A 23,001-nucleotide genomic window follows, 5' to 3' on the forward strand; every position below is an offset into this window, starting at 1 on the left:
GTGTGCTCCTCGCGCTTCCAAATTGGCAGGAAAAGCTCCTAAGGAAGCGGCGCAGCCTGCCGGGGGGGGAGCGGGGGCCGGAGCCCACGAGGGCCGCGCGTGGGCAGTCACAGGGTGTGACACGGGGGGACAACGGGGCTGCTCCGCCTGAGCCGAGCCGTGCGCGACCTGGGGGGCTCGGCCCCGCTGAACTGCGGGACTGACCGCTGGGAACGAGCCCGCATCGCCCCCAAACCCGGGGATCCACCAAACCCCCGCAGGGACCCTACGCCCCCAGCCCGGACTCTGCCCCTCAGCCCGGCAGCGTCACCTGGGGCAGGAAAAAGCTTCCCCCTTCCCACCTGCGCGTCCCCTTGGGACCACGGACAGCACACCGGACACTCGGCCACACGGTGTCCAGGGCTCCGTCTCTGTCCCCTCGGGCAGGACAGGGAGAGCAGAGATGTGACCCACAGCTCAAGATGTGCCCCCGAGCTGTGGGGCAGGGCAGGGGGGGGCCAGGGACACCCTTCCCTGCATCCCTCGGATGATCCCAAATCAAACCAGCTCCCTCCCACGGGGGTTTGCCCAGAGCGGGGACACCTGAGTGTCCGGGGTGTCCCCACTGTCCCCAAGGCTGCGGTGTCCCTGTCACCCGGGCTGGGGGGGACACGCCCGGCTCCAAGGGGAGCCCCGTGCAGGCGGGTGACCCAAGGTCTTGTGATGGCATCACGGCCGCGTGATGGCATGAAATCGCCCACCCTGGGCATGAAATCGCCCCTCCCGGGCACGCCAGGGGATGGGATCGTGGGGACACGTCCCCCCCACCCCCGCCAGTCCCCTCCCACCCTCGGGCACATAAACCCGGCCGCAGCGCCGCTCCCGCCCGGCTCCAGCACCGACCATGGGCCACCTGCAGCTCTGGCTGCCCGTCCTGGCCGGGCTCGCGGGGATCCTGGCCCAGGAAGGTAGGGGGGACAGCGGGGCGCGGGGACGGGAGCGTGGCAGCAGCTCTGGCATCACCCTCGGTCAGCGGGGCTGGAGGATGCCGGAGCGGGGCGTCCCCCCGGGGGGACAGCGGAAAGCTCGGGGACGGTCAGAGAGGGTTGGGGGACAGCCCAACCTCCCACCACGTCCCCTGTGTTGTCCCCAGACCTGTACCGAAAGGTGTTCGTGTTCCGCAAGGATCCCAGCGACGCCTACGTGGTGCTGCGGGCGCGGCTGGAGCAGCCCCTGCGCAACTTCACCGTGTGCCTGCGCTCCTACACCGACCTCAGCCGGCCGCACAGCCTCTTCTCCTACGCCACCAAAGCCCAGGACAACGAGATCCTCCTCTTCAAGCCCAGACCCGAGGAGTACCGGTTCTACGTGGGGGGCAAGTTCGTCACCTTCCGCGTCCCCGAGGGCCGCAGGGACTGGGAGCACGTCTGCGCCAGCTGGGAATCCGCCACCGGCATCGCCGAGTTCTGGCTCAACGGGAAGCCCTGGCCGAGGAAGGGGCTGCAGAGGGGCTACGCCGTGGGGGCCACGGCCGCAATCCTGCTGGGGCAGGAGCAGGACAGCTTCGGAGGCGGCTTCGACCTCTACAACTCCTTCTCGGGGGAGCTGACCGACGTCTACCTGTGGGACACGGGGCTGTCCCCGGACAAGATGCGCGCTGCCTTCCTGTCCCTGCGCCTGCCGCCCGCCCTGCTGGCCTGGAACAGCCTCAGCTACGAGGTGAAGGGAGACGTGGTGGTGAAACCGCGGCTCCGGGAGGCGCTGGGGACCTGAGGGCCGCGGGGTCTGCGGCGGGGGTGGCTTCAGTGCCCCCCTGTCCCCTCCTCACCCCCATCACTCGCACCCGCCTCCCCAGCACCCATCGCACAGCACCCTTCAGCTCCGCGGCCCGCCACGGGGAAGGTTCCCCAGCTTGGGACAGGGTTCCTCTGGGTGCCACCAACACCCGGGGCACCCGTTCCCCTTCCCACGCCCCCCCGAGCTGCCCCACGGCGTGTGCCCAGCCCCACATGGAGCCAGGAACGGGAAAGCTCCTCCCCTGGGGACTGTCCCCAAAACCCGGCCCCGCGCTCAGGCACCATCCCCGGGCTGAGGGCCCAGCAGCCCTGGGGACGAAGGTCGCTGCCACCCTCGGGTGTCCCCTGAGCAGCCCCTGAGCAGCTCCGAGGTCCCACAGCGGGTGACAGCGGCCGGGTTCCACGCTGCCATGGCGCGGCCGTGGCTCTGCCTCCTCATCCTCGCCGCGCTCTTCAGCCCCGCGGCCCCGCAAGGTAGTGGCGGGGGGACACCGGGACCCCCTCGGGGGACATGGGGGGAAAGGGGGGTGCCGGTGGGTTTGTGGGGGCTGTGGGGCACCCTGAGTGCCCCAAAAGGGTGCAGGGTGAGGGCAAAAGGGGGCCATGCACCCGTGCAGTGAAAGGGGCAACCCCGAGCTCTGCAAGGGGGGCACGGGGGCCCACGGAGGAGCGCAGGGGGACCCCCAGGAGCTGTGCCGTAGAAGGGGCACCCAGAGCTCATCGCAGCGGCACCGTGCAGGGCACAGGGGTCTAGGCGAGGAGGGGACGCGACGGCGGCACAACAAGAGAGCAAAGGGACACCCCGAGGATGCAGTGGGGGCACAGCAATGGGGGGCAGCAGGGACTCGGCACCGGGGTCCCACAGAAGGAAGGGCAGGGCAGGGAGACCCCCCCCCCAGCCCAGGCTGAGCTCTGGGCACTGCAGAAACAAAGAGGGCCGAGATCTGGGCCGAGCCGCCGGCACCCACTGAGTACCACCCGCTGATGCTGACCTGCCAAGTCACCGGAGACCCCTGGTAAGGGCCCCCAGCCTCCCTCCCACCCCCTGGCACGGCCCCGGCCGTGGGCAGGGCGCTGGAGTGACCCCGGCCCGGTGCAGGCCCCAGGAGTTCCTGTGGGAGAAGAGAGGAAGCCCGGTTCCCCTGGAGAAAAGCCCCGACGGAGTCCTGCTCATCCCCTCCGTCAACAACACCCACCTGGGCACCTACACCTGCACGGCCACCAGCCTCCAGGGCAGGGCCGTGGCCACCTACACCCTGTGGATACATGGTAGGGATGGCACCGAGGGGACAGCCGGGGACACGGGCTGCCCCCCGCTCCCCGCAGCCCGTCCTCACCGCCCCGTGCCGCAGCCGGGGGCTGACGCTGGAGGCCACCTCTGTCTCGCCCCCGCCAGACCTGGTGAGCTCGGCGTTCGTGTTCCCCCAAGAGTCCAAAACCGCCCACGTGCAGGTGACGGCCAGGCTGAAGCAGCCCCTGGACAACTTCACCGTGTGCCTGAGGTCCTTCACGGACCTCACGAGGCCCTACAGCCTCTTCTCCTACGCCACCAGAAAACAGAGCAACGAGATCCTGCTCTTCAAGCCCAGACCCGGGCAGTACGAGCTCGCCGTGGGGGACAAGCTCCTGTTCTTCCAAGTGCCCGTAATTCTCGGGCAGAGCGAGCACGTCTGCGTCAGCTGGGAATCCTCCACCGGCATCGTGGGGTTCTGGTTCAACGGGAAGCCCTGGCCGAGGAAGGGGCTGCAGAAGGGTTACACGGTGGGAGTGCCGGCGTCCATCCTGCTGGGGCAGGACCAGGACAGCTTCGGGGGCGGCTTCGACGCCCAGCAGTCCTTCGTGGGGGAGATCTCGTCCGTGTACATGTGGGACACGGGCATCTCCGGCTCGGAGGTGGTGTCGGCCATGTACGACAACCCCGAGCAAACCCCCATCTTCGGCTGGAGGAATTTCCCCTACGAGATCGTGGGCGAGGTGTACCTGAAGCCCTGAGGCCGTGTGGGGGTGTCCCCGACCCCTGCTGTGTGACCCCCTTCCCCCAAAGCCACCCCAATGTCACATAAACGGAGAAATGGGTTTTTTGGGGTGCTGGTGGTCTTTGGGGGAGTGCGGTGAGGGCCTCAGGTGATGGATCCAGGCTCAGAAGGGAAGGGGAGGAAGGGCTCCCAGCCCAGGGCCTTGCTCTGGTTTGGGGACATGGGGCTGAGCTGGGGTTCTGTGCACCCCTGGCAGCCCCCGGGCACGGTGGGGCCGGCACTGGGGCAGAACCCAGGGGTTCTGTTGGGGGGCAGCCCTGGTGTCCCCAAGCTTGGGGAGGCTCAGTCCCATGTCCCAGAGCCCCGGGGGTGCAGTCCCGGAGCCCTTGGGAGGCTCAGCCCTGTGGGGGAGAGTCCCAAGTCCTGGGGGATTCAGACCCAGAGCTCTGGGGGTGCAGTCCCAGAGCCCTTGGGGGGTTCAGCCCTGGAGCCCCAGGACATCCAGCTCTGCATCCCGGGGATTCAGCCCCACAGCCCCGCGTCCCACATGTACCCAGAGTGTCCAGCCTTGTGTCCCGCTGGTGCAGCCCTGGAGTTCTGAGGTGTTCAGCTCCATGTCCTGCAGCCCCTGGGGCTCAGTCAGTCCCACATCCCCGGAGAGGCAATCCTGTGTCCCGGGGGCCTCAGTCCCAGAGCGCCGGGGTGCTCAGCCCCTGTCCCAGGGGATTCAGAGCCCTGTCCCGGGGGTTCCAGCTCGCTGTCCTGGGGGTTCAGCCCCGTGTCCCACAGCCCCGTGTCCCGATCCGTCCCCTCCCTGTCTCCCCTCGCTCCCTGACACCCACCCGACCTCCCCCGTGTCCCCAGTCCCTCCTGTGTCACCCCCGGAACCGCCTGCACCGCCTCCGTCGCTCGCTGCGGCCTCTCCCGACCCAGCTCCGCTCCAGCCCGGCCCCAGCTCTGGCTTAACCCGGCCCAGCTCCGCTCCAGCCCGGCCCCAGCCCGGCCCAGCTCCGGCCCCAGCCCGGCCCAGCTCCGGCCCCAGCCCGGCCCAGCTCCGGCTTAGCCCGGCCCAGCTCCGCTCCGGCCCGGCCCCAGCCCGGCCCCAGCTCTGGCTTAACCCGGCCCAGCTCCGCTCCGGCCCAGCCCAGCCCAGCTCCGCTCCAGCCCGGCCCCAGCCCGGCCCAGCTCCGGCCCCAGCCCGGCCCCAGCTCTGGCTTAACCCGGCCCAGCTCCGCTCCGGCCCAGCCCAGCCCAGCTCCGCTCCAGCCCGGCCCCAGCCCGGCCCAGCTCCGGCCCAGCTCCGGCCCCAGCCCGGCCCAGCTCCGGCCCCAGCCTGGTCCAGCTCCGGCTTAGCCCGGCCCAGCTCCGGTCCAGCTCCGGCCCCAGCCCGGTCCAGCTCCGGCTTAGCCCGGCCCAGCTCAGGCCTAGCCCGGTCCAGCTCCGGCCCCAGCCCGGCCCAGCTCCGGCCCCAGCCCGGTCCAGCTCCGGCTTAGCCCGGCCCAGCTCTGCCTCAGCCCGGCCCAGCTCTGCCTCAGCTCCGCCCCGGCCCAGCTCCGCCCCAGATCCGCTCCCGCCCGTCCCCGTTCCGCCCCGTGCGGCCTCCCCGGTACGGCGGGGCCGGGGGGTCGCGGGGGTCCCGCGGGGAGCGGCGGGGTCGGGGCGGAGGGAGCGGAGCGGGGCCGGGGCCCAGCGGGGCTCGGGCCCGGAGCTGCGGCCCGTGGGGAGCGGGGAGGGGTCACACGGGCCCGGGGGGCTGAACCGTGGGCCCGGGGGGCCGATGAGGGGGGGTCTGATTTAGGGGACCCGGTTACGCTCTCTTGGGGGGGACTGGGGGTCCTGACATGAGGGGTCTCATTGGGGGGGGTCTGACTTTGGGGTCTGGGGGCTTTATTTGGGAGTCCCAGGTGGTCTGCCCAGGGGGTGCAGGGCAGTTTGGGCTGCCCGCGTTCTCCAGGGTGTGGTTTTGGGGGTCTGGGGCTCCCGGGGATCCTGACATGGGGGGTCTGAGATAGGTGGTCTGAACTGGGGAGTCTGGGGGTCCTGGGGGGTCTGGCCGGGTTCTCCAGGGCGTTGGTTTTGGGGTTCCTGATGGGCAGGGTCTGAGCTGGGGCTCTGGCGGCTTTATTTAGGGGTCCCAAGGGTCCTGGCCAGGGGGTTTTGGGGGTGGCACTGGGGCTCCTGGAGGTGTGCCGGGTTCTCCAGGGGGATGGTGTTGGGGGGCCTGAGCTGGGGGTCCCAGGGGTCTGAATGGGGGCTTGGCTGTGTTCTCCAGGGGTTGGTGTTGGGGAGCATTAATTGGGGGTCTCAGAAGTCCTGGCTGAGGTCCTGGGGAGGTGGTAACGGGGTCTGGGGTCCTGAGATGAGGGTCCCAGGGAGTCTGACCTTGTGGGGCATGGGGGCCTGGTCAGGAGGTCCCAGAGGACTGAACTGGGGGTCCCTGGGCGCCTGGCCATGTTCTTGGAGGGGAGAGGGTCCTGGGGATCCTGGAGGCTTGGCCACATTTACTGGGGAGGGGGTGTTGGGGGTCCTGGGGGATCTGAATTGGGGGGGTCACTGGGGGCCTGGTCATGTTCTGCTGGGGGTGATATTGGGGGTCCTGGAGATCCTGACATGGGGGATCTGCGTGTCCTGGGGGTCCTGGCCATGGGATCCAGGGAATCTGAACTCTGAGTCCCAGGGGTCATGGCCAGGGGGTCCTGGGGGTCCTGACCTGGCTGTGTTCTCTGGGGGGAGAGAGGGCACGGGGGCCTGACCTGGGGGGTCTGGGGGTCTGAAATGGGGGTCCCAAGGGGGAGCTGGCCAGGGGATCTTCCCTGGGGGCCTGAAATGGGGATTCCAGGGGTCCTGACCTGGGGGATCCCAGGGGATACACCCTGGGGGTCCCGGCAGTGATGTCCCAGGGCTCTGCCCCCCCCAGAGCAGCAGCGTCCCCTGTCCCCACAGGCGATGGGGGCGTGCGAGCCCCCCAACTTCTCGTGGGTGGTCGAGGGCCGGCTGGCGGGGCTGGCGATGCCGCGGGAGCCGGGGCACTACCGGTACCTGCGGGAGCGCGGCGTGCGGCACCTGGTGTCCCTGACCGAGCGGGCGCCGCCGCACCACGGCTGCTGTCCCCAGATCCAGCTGCACCGCCTGCGAGTGGCCGACTTCACCCCGCCGAGCCCCGAGCAGATCCAGAGCTTCCTGAGGATCGTGGAGGAGGCCAACGGCCGCGGGGAGGTGACAGCTGGGGTGGTGACAACTGGGGGGGTGACACCTGGGGGGTGACACTGCGGGGGAAATCTAGGGGGATACCTGGGGGAAGAGAGACACCAGAAGTGACAGCAGGGGAGGGAACACGAGGGAAGACACCTGGGGGACACCTGGGGGACACTGAGAGGGGTGGCATCTCAGGGTGGGGGACACCTCGAGGGTGTGACATCTTGGTGGGGGGAGACCTCAGCGGGGTGACACCTCGGGGTGGGAGATGCTTGGGGAGGGACGCCTTGAAGAGGGACATTTGGGGGGTGGCACCTTGGTGGTGGTGGGTGACACCTGGGGGGAGATGACATCCCGGGGGGAATGGCACCTTAGTGGGGTGAGAGACACCTTGGGGAATGACACCTTGGGAGGGTGACACCTGGAAGGGATCACGCACTGTGACACCTGGTGGGTGTGACATCGCGGGGGGCGGTGGCACCCTGGGGGCTGACGCGCCTGGGAAGGTGAGGGGAGGGGGTGAGGCAGAGGTTCCATGGAGGCAGTGCCGAAGTGGGCATCACCCGTCACCCGCGGGCGGCCCGGCGGGGCCCGGCGGTGCCACCCAGCCGCCGTGTCCCCGCGCCCAGGCCGTGGCAGTTCACTGCATGCTGGGCCACGGCCGGACGGGCACGCTGCTGGCCTGTTACCTGTGCAAGGAGCGACACCTGGCCGGCGGCGACGCCATCCGCGAGATCCGGCGGCTCCGGCCGGGCTCCATCGAGACTGCCGAGCAGGAGCGGGCCGTGATCCGCTTCTGCCAGTGCCTGCGGTGGGTGCCACCCTCCCTGGGGTCCCCTGTCACCGTGGGGGTCCCCTCCCCTGGCTGTGGCTCCCAAATGTCCCCAGTCCCGGCTCACCGGTGGCATCTGCGCCTCCGCAGCTCTGGGGAGGACGGCGAGGAGACCTGAGCACGGATGGATCCATGGAATCGGGCATCCCGAAGTGCCGGGCGTTGCCAGCCCCGTCTGTCCCCTCCTGCATTAAAGGACTGGCCTGTGGCTTCCCTCCAGGTCTGGATTTGGGGTTCACACCGGGGGGATGCCTGCTGGGCACCCTCAGACCCGGCTTGGTTGGCAGCTGCATCCTGGGATTTGGGATCCTGGCTCTGGGGTCCCTTGGGGTGATGGCTCGGGGGTCCTGGGTTTGGGGTTCCTCCAGGGTCCCTGGGTCCCTGTTCTGGGGTTGTTTGAGATCCTGGCTCTGGGATCTCTTGGGTTCCAGCTCTTGGCTCCTGGCTCTGGATCCTGATTTTGGAGTCCTGGCTTTGGGGTCCCAGCTCTGTGTCCTGGCTCAGGGGTCCCTCAGGGTCCTGGTTCCAGGGTTGTGGGTCTGGGGTCTCTCTGGGATCCTTTAGGGTGCTCATTCTGGGGTCTCAGGGTCCTGGTTCTGGGGTCATTTGGGGTCCCAGCTCTGGACCCTGGTTCTAGGGTTCCTCAGAGTCCTGGTTCTGGGGTCCTGGGTGTGGGGTCCCATGGGATCCCAGCTCGGGGGTTCTGGCTCTGGGGTCCTTTGGAGACCGTGAGTGGCCACATTTCATCCCCTACAGAGCACCCCCAGAGCTGTCACCCGCCAGTGCCCTGATGCCACGTGGAGGGTGACAACCGTGTCATTGCCCGGGGGCCGACCCGGGACGTTGATGCTTAAAGTGTAGCTTAGCCGGAATTGAGGCATCTCCATCCAAAAAAATCCAATCCTGGAAATCTCTTCTCAGCTGCTCCTAACCTTGGTGGCATTTAAATCCTGGTTGGAAGCAGCGTCACCGTCCCCGTTTCCGGGCGGGTGGCACATGGCTGGGAGCGCCCCGGGCACAGCTGGGGCCAGCGCCTCAACCAGCGGCTCCACGGTCCCCAGAAGTTCCTTTGGAACTCCACAATGTCACCGTCCTCGCTGGGGGACGGGGTGGTGACACCGGGGTGGTGACACCGGGGTGGTGACACCGGGCACCGCTGGCAATCCAGCTGTGCCCTTCCCAGAGGTGACCCGAACTGGGAAGGGGTCTCACCACAGGATGTGGGGTGACTCCAAAACTCCGGGGCTGCCCCAGTGCCCCATGGTGGCGTTTTGGGGACATCAATGTCCCCCAGGCGATGTCGCGGTGAGGCCGCACCAGCGCACGGGGCCGTGTGAGGGGCACGTGCCTGGGGCACAGCCAGTTTGGGGAGCCCAGCCCTGCGTGGGGGCTCCGTGGGGGCGATGGGGACACGCTGGGGACGATGTGGGGACGCCGTGGCCGCGGTGGCAGGGCCGGACAGCGATGTCCAGCCTAAGCTCGGGGGAGCACATGGGCCGGAGCGGCCGAAAGCTGCTTACGGCAGAATTATTGCCCTTAACTCCGCTGACTCCGCGCTGTCCTCAGAGTCCCCTGGGCCAGGCCGGGCTGGGGGGGCTCCACGGACCCCCCACCCCCTTCAGGGGGGGCTGGGCTGAGGGGGCATCGCCCCAACGCCGCTCCCGGGGCTCTCGTGTGGCCGGGCTGGTGTCACACGTGTGGGTTTTGCTCGTCCCTCGATCCCGGCTCTGCGCCGAGGACACCACCAGGATGTCCCCCCTGTCCCCTGTGCCCCCTCCTGTCCCCCCAGCCTGGCAAGCAGCCCAGCTCCGGCTCAGCCTGCGGGATGGGGACATGGCACCGGTGTCCCCCAATCCCATTTAGGATGGGATTAGAGAGCGGGAGCTGGGATGGGGAAGGGCGAGCGGGGGGCGCTGGCACGGAGGGGCTGGGACACGCGGAGGGGACAGAGGGGACATGGGGCTGGGCTTGCTTGTCACGGCCCCCAGTGCCACCCACGTGTCCCTGTGTCCCACGGGGGGATCACACACCCAAACCCCACGGCAACGCCCACCCACGTGTCCTGCCCATGTCCCATCCATGTGTCCCCTCTTTGACCCGCCACAGTCCCACCCCTGTGTCCCCTCTGTGTCCCCTGGTCCCACTTGTGTCCCAGGAGTGTTTTCCCCCTTGTCCCACCTGCGTGTCCTGCCCGTGTGTCCCCTCCATGGTCCCATCTGTATCCCCTCGCGTGTCCCCCAGCAGTCTCCCACGTGTGTCCCACTCGTGTGTCCCACCCATGTGTCAGTCCTATTCATGACCCCCCCGTGTCCCCCCATCCCTCCCCAGTCCCACCAGTGTGTCACCATATCCCCCCCATGTGTCCCCTCCGCGTGCCCCGCCTGTGTTTTTCATTCGCGTGTCCTCTCCAGCCCCTCCCCGTGTCCCACCCGTGTGCCCCACTCGTGTCCTCCCTCTAGGCGCTCCTCCCTGTCCCACCCGTGATCCCCCATGTGTCCCCCCATGTCCTCCTCGCTGTCCCCCCCAGATCCCGCCGTGTCACCCCCCATGCCCCCCGCTCCCCATGCCCCCCTCCGAGTACTACACTTCCCAGCATCCCTCGCTCCCTCTGCCTCGTTCCGCCATTGGCCGGCTGGGGAAGCGCCCAGCCGCGGCTTCTGATTGGCTGTCGCCGCGGCAACGGGCGGCGGGGGGCGTGGCCGGGGCGGCCCCTCCCGGCGTCGCGGGTTTGTTTGCGGCCGCCCAGCGGCGGCGGCCGGAGCCGAGCGGACTCGGACGGACCCGAACCGAGCCGGAAAGAGCCGAAAGCAGCCGGGAAGAGCCGAGCGCAGCCGAGAGCGCGGCCGGCCGGGCATGAGGAGCGGCGGGACGCGGAGCCCCCCGCGCCCCCCGCCCGGGGCCGGTGCCCCCGGGGCTGCCCGGCAGAGCCCGCCGGTCCTCGGGCCCCGGTGACGCCGCGGGAGCCGCCGCAGGGGGGGCCTGGGCTATGCGGTGGTGGCTGCGCGCCGCCGTCCTCAGCCTGCTCGCCGGAGCCGGGGGTGAGGGGCCGCCCCGGGGCGCGGGGGGAGCGGCGGGGCCGGTCTGGCCGGGGCCGGGTTCCGGGGAGGCGGGAGGAGGCGGGGGGTGGGGGGACATCTGGGGACACCGGGGGCGGGAGGAAAGTCCCGGTGTGTCGCGGTGCGATGGGTTTGGCCAGCGCCGGGGTGTTCCGGGGGTAGGGGAAGGGTCCCGGTGCGTCCCGCCCCCGTCCCGGTTCATCCCGGTTCATCCCGGCGGGTTTCCCGTCTCACCCCGCTGCCGGTCCCGCAGGCAGCGGCCGGAGCGAGCCCCGGGCCGTGGTGGGGCGCGTCGGGGGCAGCGCGGTGCTGGGCTGCGGGCTCCTGGGCGCACACGAGGCGCGCCCGCCGCTCTACGTGATCGAGTGGGTTCGCTTCGGCTTCGTGCTCCCCATCTTCATCAAGTTCGGGCTCTACTCGCCGCGCGTGGACCCCGAGTACGCGGGTGAGTCGCGGGGAAGGGGCGGACCGGGGGTTCCGGGGGTCCCCGCGGGCTGTGCTGTGTCTCCGCTCCCTGTGGTTGGGTCCTACCCGGTGCTGCTGCTGTTGGACCACTTTAAACCCACTGCCGGGGAACTTGGGGGGGCTCTTCCAGGGGTCTCGGCGGGCGGGAGGGGACGGTGAGGGGCCAGGGAGGTCCCTGCAGCAGGTGAGTCCCAATCCCCGTCCCCAGGGATGGCAGGAGGGATGGGGGTCCCCAGCTGGCGGGAGGGGGGGAGATGCAGATCCCTGCCCAGCCTGGCAAAATGTGGGAGAAGCGCCCCCCAGCCCACCCCCGTGGCCTCTGGCTGCCGGAGCATCTCCCGCGGGACGGAGCGGCCCGGCGCTGCCCCGGCCGTGTCACCCCGGTCCGGTGTCACCGGGGGTGCCGGGGGGCTGCGGGCGCCGCCTCGGCCCTTCGCGGGTCGCCTGAAGGTTGAGGAGGGGATTTCGGGGGAGCTGCTAATTGGAGCAAAGCTGGGCCGGGGACGGGCTGGGCGTGGGAGGGGGATATTCGCTGCTTTAGCGGGTATTTAAAGTGAGCGCTGGCAGAGCCGGAGGAATGCCAGCGAGAGGATCCCTGCGAGCAGGGACGGGAAGGCCACGGCAGTGTCCCCTGGGGTAGGGAGTGCTGGCGGCCCGTGGGGGATTTGGGCTGAGCCCAACCCCGACGTTCTGTGCCAGCCACGCACCGAAATCCCTGCGTGGAACCCTTCCTCGGGGGGCGGGGGGGAGGCGGATCACGACCCAAACCCTGCTGCCAAAATTGTCCCCTGCCTAAAAATCACCTCGCTTGGGACACCCAACTCTCCTGCTGCCCCTTCCCTGGCCAAACGGGAGGGTGCGGATTTTGGGGGACGCTTCCAGCAGCTCCGAGTTGACTCTGGGAGACCAGCGGTGACAACCGAACCCTCCGGGCGGGACGAAGCACCTGCTCTGCCGGGAGGCCGGGGCTGGGCTCCTGTTACCTGAGCGCCGCGGGGCCCCGGGGCTGCCGCGGCTCCGGTTACCCGGGAAGGGGCTGGCAGTGTCCCGCCCGGGCTGCCCGCAGCCCCCCCCCGTGTCCCCTCGCCCCCGCCGCCAGCGCGGCCCCGGGGGCTGCGGGAGCAGATTGGGATCAGGGCTGGGGGAAGGGGCTGGTGGCTGGAATGAGGGCGAGGTGGGTGGGTGGGCAGGGGGGGGGGCTGGCGGCCGTCGCCATGGCAGCGGGGCGGCTTGGCTTGTTTTGCATCCGCCGGGAAGGGACGGGGCGGCGGGTGCAGGGCGACGCCAGCTCCCTCCCTCCGGCGCTTCCCAGGTGGATCGGATCGGGTGTCACCCAGAGGGGCCGCCGCTGTCACCTGTGTCCCTCCTGGGGAGATCTGGGGCGTCCTGGGGCTGCAGCTGCCTCTGTGACAGCGCTTGGGGTGGGCTCTCCCCGGGGCGCCGCCGCCACCCGCCGTGTCGTGGGCCGCTGTCCCCTGCCCTAGGACAGGGTCGGTGGTCTCTGGCGTGGCTCAGGCCCCCCCTGCCCGGCTCTGGCCGCGTGGCGGGGGCTGCAGCCCCCTTCGTGTCCCCCCACCCGCCTTTGTGTCCCGCTGAATGTCGGTTGCCAGGCGCGGGGGGATGCTGGCCCGCAGGGTTTTGTTTTTGCAGGGCGGCGGAGGAGGAGGAGGGGGCTGGGGCCGGCACAGGGGGATTAGGGGGAGGCTGAGGGGGCGTCCCCAGGCCGCTCTGATCCCTTCCAAAGGGACCTTTGTTCGGGAGCCGGCTGCTCCCGCCGCGCCTGGGGCTGGGGGCCGGCAGCTGCTGGCGGGGCCGGGCTTCCCAGAGCTTCCCAAAGCTTCCCAGAGCTTCCCAAAGCTTCCAAGAGCTGTCCCACTTCCCAGGGCCCGGCGTGGGAGCCAGGTCTGGGGTGAGGGCTGGCGGACCCCTCGTCCCACAGCTGTGGGGTGAAGGCAGAGACAGCTCTGAGCGCTGTGGGCAGGGTTTGCACGTGTCCGTGTGCGGGGCTCGCACGGCTCAGGGTGGATCTCGGTGCCCAAACCCGCCTGCCCGGCTCCTGCCGCTCCTCCTCATCCTCCTCATCCTTGCCGGGCTCGTCTGGCGGGAGGCGGAATCCCGATCCCGCTGCCAGCGGCGCCCGTGCGGTGCCAGCCGGGACTCCGGTGCCTCGGGGGGGTGTCTGTGACACCGGGCGGAGGCGGCAGCGGGGCTCCCCAAAAATTCCTGCGTCGGGAACCCCTCGGGAAGCTGCTGGTCCGGGGATGCTGATAGAGCATCCTGGGCTGCTCCGGTGCTGCCGGTGCCAGGGCTGTGACACCACCGTGGTGTCCCGGGAGCACCTGGCTCAGGGCAGGGGGGTGCCAGGGAAGGGGATGCTCAGGCCGGTGGGTGCCCAGACAGGGGGTGCGCGGGATGGTGGGTGCCCCAGACAGGGGGTGCCCGGGATGGTGGGTGTCACGCACAGGGGGTGCCCGGGATGGTGGGTGTCACGCAGAGGGGGTGCCCGGGATGGTGGGTGTCACGCACAGGGGGTGCCCGGGATGGTGGGTGCCCCAGACAGGGGGTGCCCCGCACAGAGGGTGCCCAGGTGGTGCCCAGGTGGTGCCGGTGCGTTCGTTGGGGGCCGCTGGCCGCGCACCCCAGCCTGGGCTGAGCCAATTGCCCGCTGCATCCTGAGCCGATTATGGCTCTGATAATAGCCCGGGGGATTAACGGGCTGCGCCCGCTCTCGCTCCGGCCCTTATCCCTCTCCTCATCAAAGAGGCCGCGGGGCGTGGGGCTGGCGCGGGGCGAGCGCCCCACGGCCCGGGGGAGCCCCGGGCACCGCGTCCCCCCCGGGGAGATGCAGAGCTCGTTCCTGCGAGGAAAACGGGGGCTCGCCGTGACCCCGCCGTGCCGCGGGGAGCGGGGCCGGTGCGGGGGTGCCGGGGCTTAGCAGGGCTCCGAAGGGTGAGAGCGCCGGGGGGGGGAAAAGTCCTCGGGAAAGGGGGAAAGGGGCTCGGGAGAGGGGTGCTGGGACCAGTCCTGCCCGGCCGCGGGGAGCGACGCTGGACCCGCCGTGCTGGGGGAGCCCGCCGAGGCCACCCTCCGCGGGGGCGGGTGACAGAGCCACTGTCGCTTCCTCTCCGTGTCACCAACATCTGGCACCGCCGTTCCCAGCACCCCGTGGTGCCAGCGTGGGCGGACGCCCTGGGGAGGGGGTGACCCGGGGAGAGGAGGTGACCCGAGGAGAGGGGGTGACCCGAGGAGAGGACGACCTAGGGAGGGGATGCCCCGGGGAGAGGGTGTCCCAAGGAGAGGGTGATCCGGGGACAGGGTGCCCCGGAAAGAGCGTGTCCCGGGGGAGGGGGTGTTCCGGGGCTGTGGCAGTCCCTGAGCCGCTGCCGGGCGCGCAGGTCGGGTGCGGCTGGAGGAAGGTGCCTCGCTGCGCCTGGACCTGCTGCGGGCCGAGGACCAGGGCTGGTACGAGTGCCGGGTGCTCTTCCTCGACCGCCACAGCACCGACGCCGACTTCCAGAACGGCACCTGGATCCACCTCACCGTCAACGGTACCGGCCCGTCCCACCCTCAGCCGCTCCGCCCGCGTCTCCCAGCGCCGGCACTGGAAACGCTGGGCTTCCACGCTGAGCTGAGCCGGATGTGGGGGTGAGGGTTTGGATCTGGATTTGCCTTCCAGCACCCCCCACCTTCCTGGAGACCCCCCCTGCGTACGTAGAGGTGCGGGACCGGGCTGCGCTGAGCCTCACCTGCAGGGCTGTTGGCAACCCGCAGCCTGTTGTCACCTGGAAGAGGAGTGACCAGCCCGTCCAGAGCGGGGACACGCTGCAGGTGAGGGTGACAAACGGGCTTTAGCGCTTGGCTGCAGAGGAAGTGCCCGGCCCCACTGCGCTGGCACCCGCCTGCTGCCAGCACCCCGTCCACCAACAGCCGGTGCCGTTGCAGGTGAGCAACGGGACGCTGAGCATCGCCGCCGTGGAACGCGCCAGCGCGGGCACCTACACGTGCCACGCGTCCAGCAAGGAGGGCACCGCCACCCACACCACCCGCGTGCTCGTGCAGGGTAGGGACAGCTGACGCCCCTCATCCCACGGGGACACGCAGTTTTGGGAGCGTCCCCCTGTCCCCAGCCCTCACTGCCCCTCTGCCCCGCACCCCAGGGCCACCCGTCATCGTGGTGCCACCCCAGAACGTCACCGTCAACATCTCCCAAGATGCCTTTCTGGCGTGCCAGGCTGAGGCGTACCCGGGGAACCTCACCTACACCTGGTTCCAGGGCAGCAGCAACGTCTTCCACCTCAGGTACGGCAGGAGTGGGGACGGCACCGGGGCTGCTGTGCCCCCCAAACCTGGCCCCGAGTGCCAGGGACGGGCTGGGTGTGTGGTGAGGGTAAATCCATCACCCCAGGGCAGCAGGGACGGTCCCAACCGTGCCACTCACCGCTGTCCCATCCCCTCCCAGCCACCTCCAGGCTCGGGTCCGCGTCCTGGTGGACGGGAGCCTCCTGCTGCAGCGAACGACCCCGGAGGACGCTGGCAAATACACCTGCACCCCCAGCAACGGGCTCTGGAAGCCGCCTTCTGCCTCGGCCTTCGTCACAGTGCTCTGTAAGGCCCCCTCCTGCACCCCCAAGCCGCTGGGGTCCCCGCTGTGGGGGCCGTGGCGGGAAGAGCGGCGCCCCGTGGGGACCCCAGCCCCGTGTGTCCCCGCAGACCCAGCGCAGGTGACCACCATGCTCCCGGAGACCCACCTGCCCAAGGGCATGCGGGGCGTCATCCGCTGCCCCTCCAGAGCCAACCCCCCGCTGCTCTCCGTCACCTGGACCAGGGACGGGCGCCCGCTGGAGCTGGACAAGGTACGGCGGCTCCCGCCCCTCACCACCCTTCCCAAATCCTTCCCGAACCCCTCCTCCTCACCCCTTCCCCTCTCCCAGCTCCCCGGCTGGTCCCTGCAGCCCGACGGCTCCATCGTCATCGCGACGGGGAACGACGACGCGCTGGGGCTGTACCGCTGCACGCCCTACAACAGCTACGGCACCGCCGGCGAGTCCCGGCCCACGCGCGTCCTGCTGAAGGTCAGGAGCCCCTCGGGGGTCCTCTCCTGGCTCTGCACCCCCTGCCCAGCACCCCCCCAAACCGTCCTTCTGCCTTGCAGGACCCTCCCGCCTTCACGGTGCGGCCCAAGGAGGAATATTTCCAGGAGGTGGGCCGGGAGCTGGTGATCCCGTGTGCGGCTCGTGGGGATCCACCCCCCTCCATCACCTGGGTGAAGGTAGGGGCTGCTGCTTTGGGGGGGCCAGCTAAGCCCCCACTGGGGACAGAGGTTGCTTTTGGCCTCCAGGGTATCATTTCTGGGGCAGCGTCCTTGTCCCTCCGTCCCTCCTGTGGCTATTCCTGTCCCATGAATGTCCCCACCGAATGCTGGGGTCCATCCCAAATTGGGGTCCCATCACATGGCTCCCGAAGGTCACTTTGCTTGGCTGCCCTCCACAGAAGTGAAACCCCTGTCCCTTGTTCCAAACCAGCCCCAGGGCGGTGGCTCACGTCCCCCTTCTCAAGTCCCCTTGTCCCCAGCGTGGCGGTGTCACGGTTCCAGCTCTGCACGGGGCTGGGTTGGTGGTGACCCCGCCATCAGCGTGTCCCTGCCCCACAGGTGGGCAGCGTGGGGAAGAGCAGTGCCCAGGTGGATGGGAACAGCAGCCTCGTCCTCCACCCCCTCATCAAGGAGCAGCACGGAGTCTGGGAATGCACGGCCACCAACCAGGTGGCCAGTGTCACCACTGCCACCTCTGTCCACGTACTGGGTGAGCTGCCCGTCGCTGGTGGGCTGCGATGGACCCGGGGCTGGGTCCGAGCCCCGCGGTGTGACACTGCTGCCCGCCAGGTACCAGCCCCCACGCTGTCACCAACGTCTCCGTGCTCCCACTGCTGCTGGCAGCCAACATCTCCTGGGAGCCAGGCTTTGACGGAGGCTACTTCCAGAGGTTCAGCGTCTGGTACACGCCGCTGTGAGTGCCCCACCCCTGCCGTGTCCCCCTCGGGGCCCTCAGCCCCGGCCTCACGGCTCCCTCCTGTCCCCAGGGCGCGGCACCCGCCGCGGGCGCACCACGACTGGGTGTCGCTGTCGGTGCCGGCGGGGGCTCAACACCTTCTGGTGGAGAACCTGCAGCCCGACACCAGTTACCAGTTCAGCGTCCTGGCCCAGAACAAGCTGGGCAGCGGCCCCTTCAGCCAGATCGTCACCTCCGTGCCCAGGGGTGAGGGCGGCTCCCCAGAACACCCCCGGTGCCCCCAAGCGCTCGGGACGTTCCCGTTCCCACCTTGTGCCGCTTTCTCCTCAGGCTTCCCAGTGACCACAGTGCCTCCGGAGCCGCCGGCCATGACCGTGCACGTCTTCCTGTCCCCACCCCAGGCTCTGACGGCCAACGAGACCGTGCGGGGGGTTCTGCTGCGCTGGGACCCCCCCGCCCGTGCCTCGGTGGCCCTGAGCGGCTACGCGCTGGAGCTGCGGCAGGACAAGGGCGGCTGGGAGGTGCTGGAGCGCTCCATCCCCGGCACTGACACTCAGGTGCTGGTGCCAGGGCTCATCAAGGTGAGGTCTGGCCGGGTGCTGGGCTGGGTTAGGGCTTGGTGGCCGCTGTGGCTCAGGGCCCCGTGTCCCCTCAGGACGCCTTCTACGAGTTCCGACTGGTGGCCTTTGCTGGCAGCTACATCAGCGACCCCAGCAACACGGTGAACGTCTCCACGGCAGGTAAGGCTGGGCTGCCACGCCGGGGACACAAACCAGAGGGGCGAAGCGTCCAAATCCCCAAAGGAGAACCCCCTTCATTCTGCTCCCACCTCCACGTCCCCGCTGCTAAACTGGGGTCAGGGACAGAGCGGGACCCCCAAGGCTAAAGCTGGAGCAGCAGCCACAGATCTGCCTTGGTTTCAGCCTCACGGACCAGAGCATCCCCTCTCCTGGTCCCGCCAAGGGCAGAGCAGCCCCGGTGACGCAGAAGCTGAGGCTCTGCTGCGTCCCCGTGACGCTGGTGACACGAGGGGGGCTGTGCCAGCCTGACGGGCCGCGCTGTGTGTGGCAGGGATGGAGGTGTACCCGTCCCGCACGCAGCTGCCCGAGCTGCTGCCGCAGCCGGTGCTGGCGGGGGTCATCGGGGGGATCTGCTTCCTCAGCGTGGCCGTCATCTTCAGCACCACGGCCGCCTGCATCATGAACCGGCGCCGCGCCGCGCGCGTCCGCAAGCGCCGCCAAGGTACGGGGGGGGCGGGGGACGAGGGCCGGGCCGGCCTGGGTGGGGACCGAGTGGGCGCCGCCGTCTCCTCCTCATCACCTTTTGAGTTGCTCGCCGTGTGATCCCCCCCCACTGTGTTCTCATGGCCTTCCAGATCCACCACTCGTCTTCTCCCCCAGCAAGAAGCTCCCACCTCCACAGTAAGTCACGCCACGCCATTGCCACGCTCGCTCGCTGTCCTGCCGTGTCATCGCCTCCATCCCACTCTCTCCCTGTCCTGCTCCCACCATGCCACGTTCCCTCCCTGTCCCTGTCCTGCTGTGCTGTGCTCCTCCACATCCCGTTCCCTCCCTGTGCCACTCCTGCCCTGTCACTCCTCCGGTTCCACTCCCTCTCATCCCACTCCCGGCCATGCCACGTTCCCATCCCACTGCCCTCCTCATCATCCCTCTGCCACCGGCTGGGGGCACAGGGACAGGCTGGGGACAGCCACCCCCTGCTGCCACTGACCAGGGGTGTGAGGTGTGGGGTGCTGGGGTTCCCCTGGGCTCCCTCTGGCCGCTTTTGGCTGGAAAAAGGATCGGGAAGCGCAGGAGCGGGGCTGTGAGTGCCCGGGAGCACGGCTGGGGGTGCCGCAGCTGCCGCCTCTCCCTTGCAGCAACGCTCGTGGCCCTGGTAGCCCCGACAGCACGGTGAAGCTGAAGCTGCAGCCGTCGCCGTGCCGGAGCCTGCGCCGGACGCTGCTGTGGGGCGAGAAAGCCGGCACCAGCCTGGGGCTGAGCATCGCCGGCTCCCGCTACCCCGGCTACGAGAGCCACGGCCGGGAGCACGTCCCACTGGAGCGCATCTGCCGCGGCCCCGACGGCCGCTTCGTGGTGGAGACCGACCCGCGGCCACCGCCGGACCCTCGGCGGGAGCCCCTGGAGCCCTACCGCCAGCTGCCCGCCGAGGAGGAGGAGGACGAGGAGGAAGAGGAGGAAGAGGACGAACCCATGTGGCACGGGGGGGTCTCGCTGCGCCCCCGGCCCGCGGGGCAGCCCCACCGGGGAGCCCGGGCCTCCAGCCACCGCCACGGCCGCTACTTCGGCTACGGCAGCAGCAGCAGCCCCGTGGACGAGGCCGTGGCGTTGAGCATCACCGACGTCAGCCCCGTGGCCTCCGCCACCCTGCCTTACAGCGCCGGCCAGGAGCCCCCCGGGCCCCGCCACGGCCCCCCCTGGGACTCGCCGCCCCTCCGGGGCTCCCCCGAGCCGCCCGCCGCCCCCCCGGTGTCCGCTGGCCCCCCGGCCGTCAGCGGGATCCTCCAGTACCTCAGCCTGCCCTTCTTCAAGGAGATGTGCGTGGACGGCGACTGGCCCCCCCCCGAGGAGCCGGCGGAGCCCCCCGCCCGGCCGGAGCCCCCCGCCAGCCCCCCGCGCACGGGGCGGACGCTGTGCCCGGACTGCATTGACACAAGTGCCAACGCCACCTCCCCACCCGCCGCCGCCGCGTTCCTTGAGCCCCCCCGGCCGCTGGTGGGCCCCGCCAAGGCCTCGCTGCCCGGTTCCCCCTCCTGGCCCAGCCCCGGCGCCGCCCCCCATCTCCGGACTGAGGCCCCGGGGCGGCCGCCGGACGCTGCGGCCCCGGAGAAGCTCCCTCGGGGCAGCCTGACCAGCCAGAGCAGCGGCCGGGGCAGCGGCTCCTTCCTGCGGCCCCCTTCGCTGGCACCATCCCTGGGGGGCACCTTCCTGGGCACCCCCCTCGGGGACGGGGGCAGCTGGCACAGCGCGGGCTCGGCAGCAGAGGAGGGACGGGGCAGGATGGATCCTGGCGCCGGGAAGAGGTGAGCCGTGGGCAGGGCTCGCTGGGGATGAGCTCCTGGAGCGTGCCGGGGCAGCTCCGGGCCTGTCCCAGGGAGCTGGGATGGGGTGTCCTGGCACGGAGCCACCTCGCTGCCTCCCAGCCCTGCAGTGCCCTGGGGACATCCCCGCACTGTCCCTGTCCCGAGAGAACGACCCAGCATCCCTGCCAGCTCCCTGCCGTGTCCCCACGTCCCTCAGGGCAGTGCCCAGACACCCATCCCTGGGATCTGCCCCCATCACCCATCCTGGGATCTGCCCCCGACACCCATCCCTGGGATCTGCCCCCATCACCCATCCTGGGATCTGCCCCCGACACCCATCCCTGGGATCTGCCCCCATCACCCATCCTGGGATCTGCCCCCATCACCCATCCTGGGATCTGCCCCCATCACCCATCCCTGGGATCTGCCCCCGACACCCATCCCTGGGATCTGCCCCTGACACCCATCCTGGGATCTGCCCCCGACACCCATCCTGGGATCTGCCCCCGACACCCATCCCTGGGATCTGCCCCCGACACCCATCCCTGGGATCTGCCCCCGACACCCATCCCTGGGATCTGCCCCCATCACCCATCCTGGGATCTGCCCCCATCACCCATCCCTGGGATCTGCCCCCATCACCCATCCCTGGGATCTGCCCCCGACACCCATCCCTGGGATCTGCCCCCGACACCCATCCCTGGGATCTGCCCCCATCACCCATCCTGGGATCTGCCCCCATCACCCATCCTGGGATCTGCCCCCATCACCCATCCTGGGATCTGCCCCCGACACCCATCCCTGGGATCTGCCCCCGTCACCCATCCTGGGATCTGCCCCCATCACCCATCCCTGGGATCTGCCCCCATCACCCATCCCTGGGGAATTGTAGCTTGGGGTCTCTCCCGACATTCATCCTTGGGGACCAACACCTCAGGGTTGTGCCCTGGCTTCCATCCCTGGGCTCTCATATCCATCCCCAGGGTTTCACTTTTTGGGGTCTCCCCTGGGGCCCATGCCCGGGGGTCCCACACCCATCTCCGGGGTCTCACGCCCTCGGGCCGTGCCCCTCGCCCCCCTCCCCGCAGGAGAAACACCTCGGTGGACGAGAACTACGAGTGGGACGCGGAGTTCGCGCTGGAGTCGGAGCTCCTGGAGGCGCTGCAGCTTTACCGGGGCGCGGCCCCGGCCCGGCCCGGCTCCTCCATCGCCCTGCGGGACCTGCAGCGGCACAGTGAGTGCGGCCCCCCCGCGCCCCCCGTGCCCCGGGCCCCGTGGCCGCCCCGGCGGGTGCCGCGGCGGGGCCGGACGCTGCCTATCTCCCTGCAGAGCCCGGCTCGGCCCCGGTGAGCTCGGTGTCAGCGGAGGCGTTGGGGACGGGGGGTCCCCCGGAGCGCGGCCAGACCCCCCGCCCCGAGGGGCCGGGGGCGCGGCGGCGCAGGGAGGGGGCCCAGCAGCGGCGGCAGAGGGTGGGCACCCGCGGGTGCTGCTCCGAGCGCTTCGAGCTGGCCACGCTGCTCTAGGGACCCCCGGGTCAGGGGTTTGAAAGGATGGGCAGGAGGGGAATAAAGAGGCGTGAGAGCAGCTCTGGCTCCTGTTGGCGGGGGGGGCGCGCCCAGCGTCCCCAAGGCATCCGGGGTTCTCCCATTTCCCCTCCTCGTGCTCCCTGCAGGGCCCGTGACCCCCTTCATCCCCCCCCATCCATCACCACCCGCCCCATCACCCATCTCCCTGCCGGCCCCTGTGTCCCACGTCTCCATCCTACCCCCGCTCCACCTTCTCGGTGTCCCCCTCCCACCTCGTCCCGCTCCCGGACCCTCGTGCGGGCTCCCCCCATTCTCCTCTGTCCCCATCTTCCCCACGCCCTGGCCCCACAGCTCCCCCATTCCCCACTCGCATCTTCCCAGCCTCGATTCTGCCCCCCATCTTCTCGTGTCCCCCCACGAATCGCTCCGTACCCCCGTTTTCCTCACTGTCCCACTTTCCTCATGTCTCCCCCTCATCCTCCCTTGGGGTTCCCCCCCCCCTCCCCACGCTCCGGTACCCCCCCATCTTCCTGCTCCCCCCGCCCATCTTATCGGGATCCTCCCCAGCGGTGTCCTCCCCCTCTTGTCCGGGTGGTCGCCATTCCTGTCCCCTCTCCGATGTCCCTGTCCCCTCCCGCTTTCCGCAGCCCCCCCCCCCTTCCCCCCGTGTCCCCCCCTCCGTTCTCCCCCCTCTCCCACCCGTGGGTGGGCGTGGCCTGGTGGCGGCCCCGCGCGCGGGGGGCGTGGCCCGTTCGCTCGTGCCCTTATATGGCCATGGCTCGCGAGCGCGTCACGGGGGGCGGGGACAGACGATGACATCACCGGGGGTCGCGCGTGGGCTCCGGCGGGGGTCACGTCGGGTCACGGACCGTGGGGTCACCCCGTCCCCCTTTTGTCCCCCTCGTCCCGTCCCCCTTTTGTCCCCCTGCCACACCCACCCTGTGTCCCCCCGTATTCCCATCGTGTCCCCCTGCCACGCCCACCCCGTGTCCCCCCGCTGATGTCCCCTTGTGTCGCTGCCACGTCCGGCCATCGTGTCCCCCCGCCACGTCCGGCCCTGTCTCCCCGTGTCCCCCACGTCTCTTCCTCCTGTGTCCCCTGCCACGCCCACCCCATGTCCCCCCG

At 70.2% G+C, this 23,001-nt stretch overlaps 4 protein-coding genes across 5 annotated transcripts; all 4 read left to right on the forward strand.

The window, feature by feature from the left end:
* The first annotated feature begins 883 nt into the window (after positions 1-883).
* LOC120764160 (serum amyloid P-component-like) lies at positions 884-1,753 on the forward strand. The gene is made up of 2 exons (XM_040087964.2): positions 884-947; positions 1,133-1,753. The coding sequence occupies exons 1-2, from the start codon at positions 884-886 to the stop codon at positions 1,750-1,752; spliced, it is 684 nt and encodes a 227-aa protein (XP_039943898.1). The 3' UTR covers position 1,753.
* Positions 1,754-2,185: 432 nt separating this feature from the next.
* Positions 2,186-3,767, forward strand: LOC120764161 (mucosal pentraxin-like). The gene is made up of 4 exons (XM_040087965.1): positions 2,186-2,249; positions 2,701-2,791; positions 2,875-3,044; positions 3,172-3,767. The coding sequence occupies exons 1-4, from the start codon at positions 2,186-2,188 to the stop codon at positions 3,765-3,767; spliced, it is 921 nt and encodes a 306-aa protein (XP_039943899.1).
* Positions 3,768-5,210: 1,443 nt separating this feature from the next.
* Positions 5,211-7,997, forward strand: DUSP23 (dual specificity phosphatase 23). Of its 2 annotated transcripts, none has more exons than XM_058423770.1 (4): positions 5,211-5,357; positions 6,695-6,967; positions 7,645-7,757; positions 7,869-7,997. In XM_058423770.1, the coding sequence occupies exons 2-4, from the start codon at positions 6,698-6,700 to the stop codon at positions 7,894-7,896; spliced, it is 411 nt and encodes a 136-aa protein (XP_058279753.1). In that variant the 5' UTR covers positions 5,211-5,357; positions 6,695-6,697; the 3' UTR covers positions 7,897-7,997. The 2 variants fall into 2 exon arrangements, with proteins under 2 accessions (XP_058279753.1, XP_039944161.1); XM_040088227.2 differs by having other exon boundaries at positions 5,219-5,357; positions 7,576-7,757.
* Positions 7,895-21,873, forward strand: IGSF9 (immunoglobulin superfamily member 9). Its single transcript, XM_058423769.1, has 20 exons — positions 7,895-7,998; positions 11,088-11,279; positions 14,695-14,847; positions 14,976-15,127; positions 15,242-15,359; positions 15,457-15,598; positions 15,759-15,904; positions 16,010-16,152; positions 16,231-16,371; positions 16,452-16,568; positions 16,950-17,100; positions 17,181-17,304; positions 17,378-17,553; positions 17,638-17,888; positions 17,963-18,047; positions 18,379-18,549; positions 18,683-18,728; positions 19,187-20,350; positions 21,439-21,584; positions 21,680-21,873. Exons 1-20 carry the CDS (start codon positions 7,911-7,913, stop codon positions 21,871-21,873), a joined length of 3,900 nt encoding a protein of 1,299 aa, XP_058279752.1. The 5' UTR covers positions 7,895-7,910.
* The last annotated feature ends 1,128 nt before the right edge of the window (positions 21,874-23,001 follow it).

Source organism: Hirundo rustica, chromosome 29 (assembly GCF_015227805.2).
Source record: "Hirundo rustica isolate bHirRus1 chromosome 29, bHirRus1.pri.v3, whole genome shotgun sequence".
Lineage (NCBI taxonomy): Eukaryota > Metazoa > Chordata > Aves > Passeriformes > Hirundinidae > Hirundo > Hirundo rustica.

Coding starts and splice junctions, on each gene's coding strand:
- LOC120764160 (XM_040087964.2), top strand. CDS start 884: ATGGGCCACCTGCAGCTCTGGCTGCCCGTCCTGGCCGGGCTCGCGGGG. Junction 948..1,132: donor GGGGATCCTGGCCCAGGAAG/GTAGGGGGGACA, acceptor TGTTGTCCCCAG/ACCTGTACCGAAAGGTGTTC.
- LOC120764161 (XM_040087965.1), top strand. CDS start 2,186: ATGGCGCGGCCGTGGCTCTGCCTCCTCATCCTCGCCGCGCTCTTCAGC. Junction 2,250..2,700: donor CAGCCCCGCGGCCCCGCAAG/GTAGTGGCGGGG, acceptor TGGGCACTGCAG/AAACAAAGAGGGCCGAGATC. Junction 3,045..3,171: donor CTACACCCTGTGGATACATG/GTAGGGATGGCA, acceptor CGCCCCCGCCAG/ACCTGGTGAGCTCGGCGTTC.
- DUSP23 (XM_040088227.2), top strand. CDS start 6,698: ATGGGGGCGTGCGAGCCCCCCAACTTCTCGTGGGTGGTCGAGGGCCGG. Junction 6,968..7,575: donor AGGCCAACGGCCGCGGGGAG/GTGACAGCTGGG, acceptor CCCCGCGCCCAG/GCCGTGGCAGTTCACTGCAT. Junction 7,758..7,868: donor CGCTTCTGCCAGTGCCTGCG/GTGGGTGCCACC, acceptor GCGCCTCCGCAG/CTCTGGGGAGGACGGCGAGG.
- IGSF9 (XM_058423769.1), top strand. CDS start 7,911: ATGGAATCGGGCATCCCGAAGTGCCGGGCGTTGCCAGCCCCGTCTGTC. Junction 20,351..21,438: donor GATCCTGGCGCCGGGAAGAG/GTGAGCCGTGGG, acceptor CCCTCCCCGCAG/GAGAAACACCTCGGTGGACG. Junction 21,585..21,679: donor GCGGGACCTGCAGCGGCACA/GTGAGTGCGGCC, acceptor ATCTCCCTGCAG/AGCCCGGCTCGGCCCCGGTG.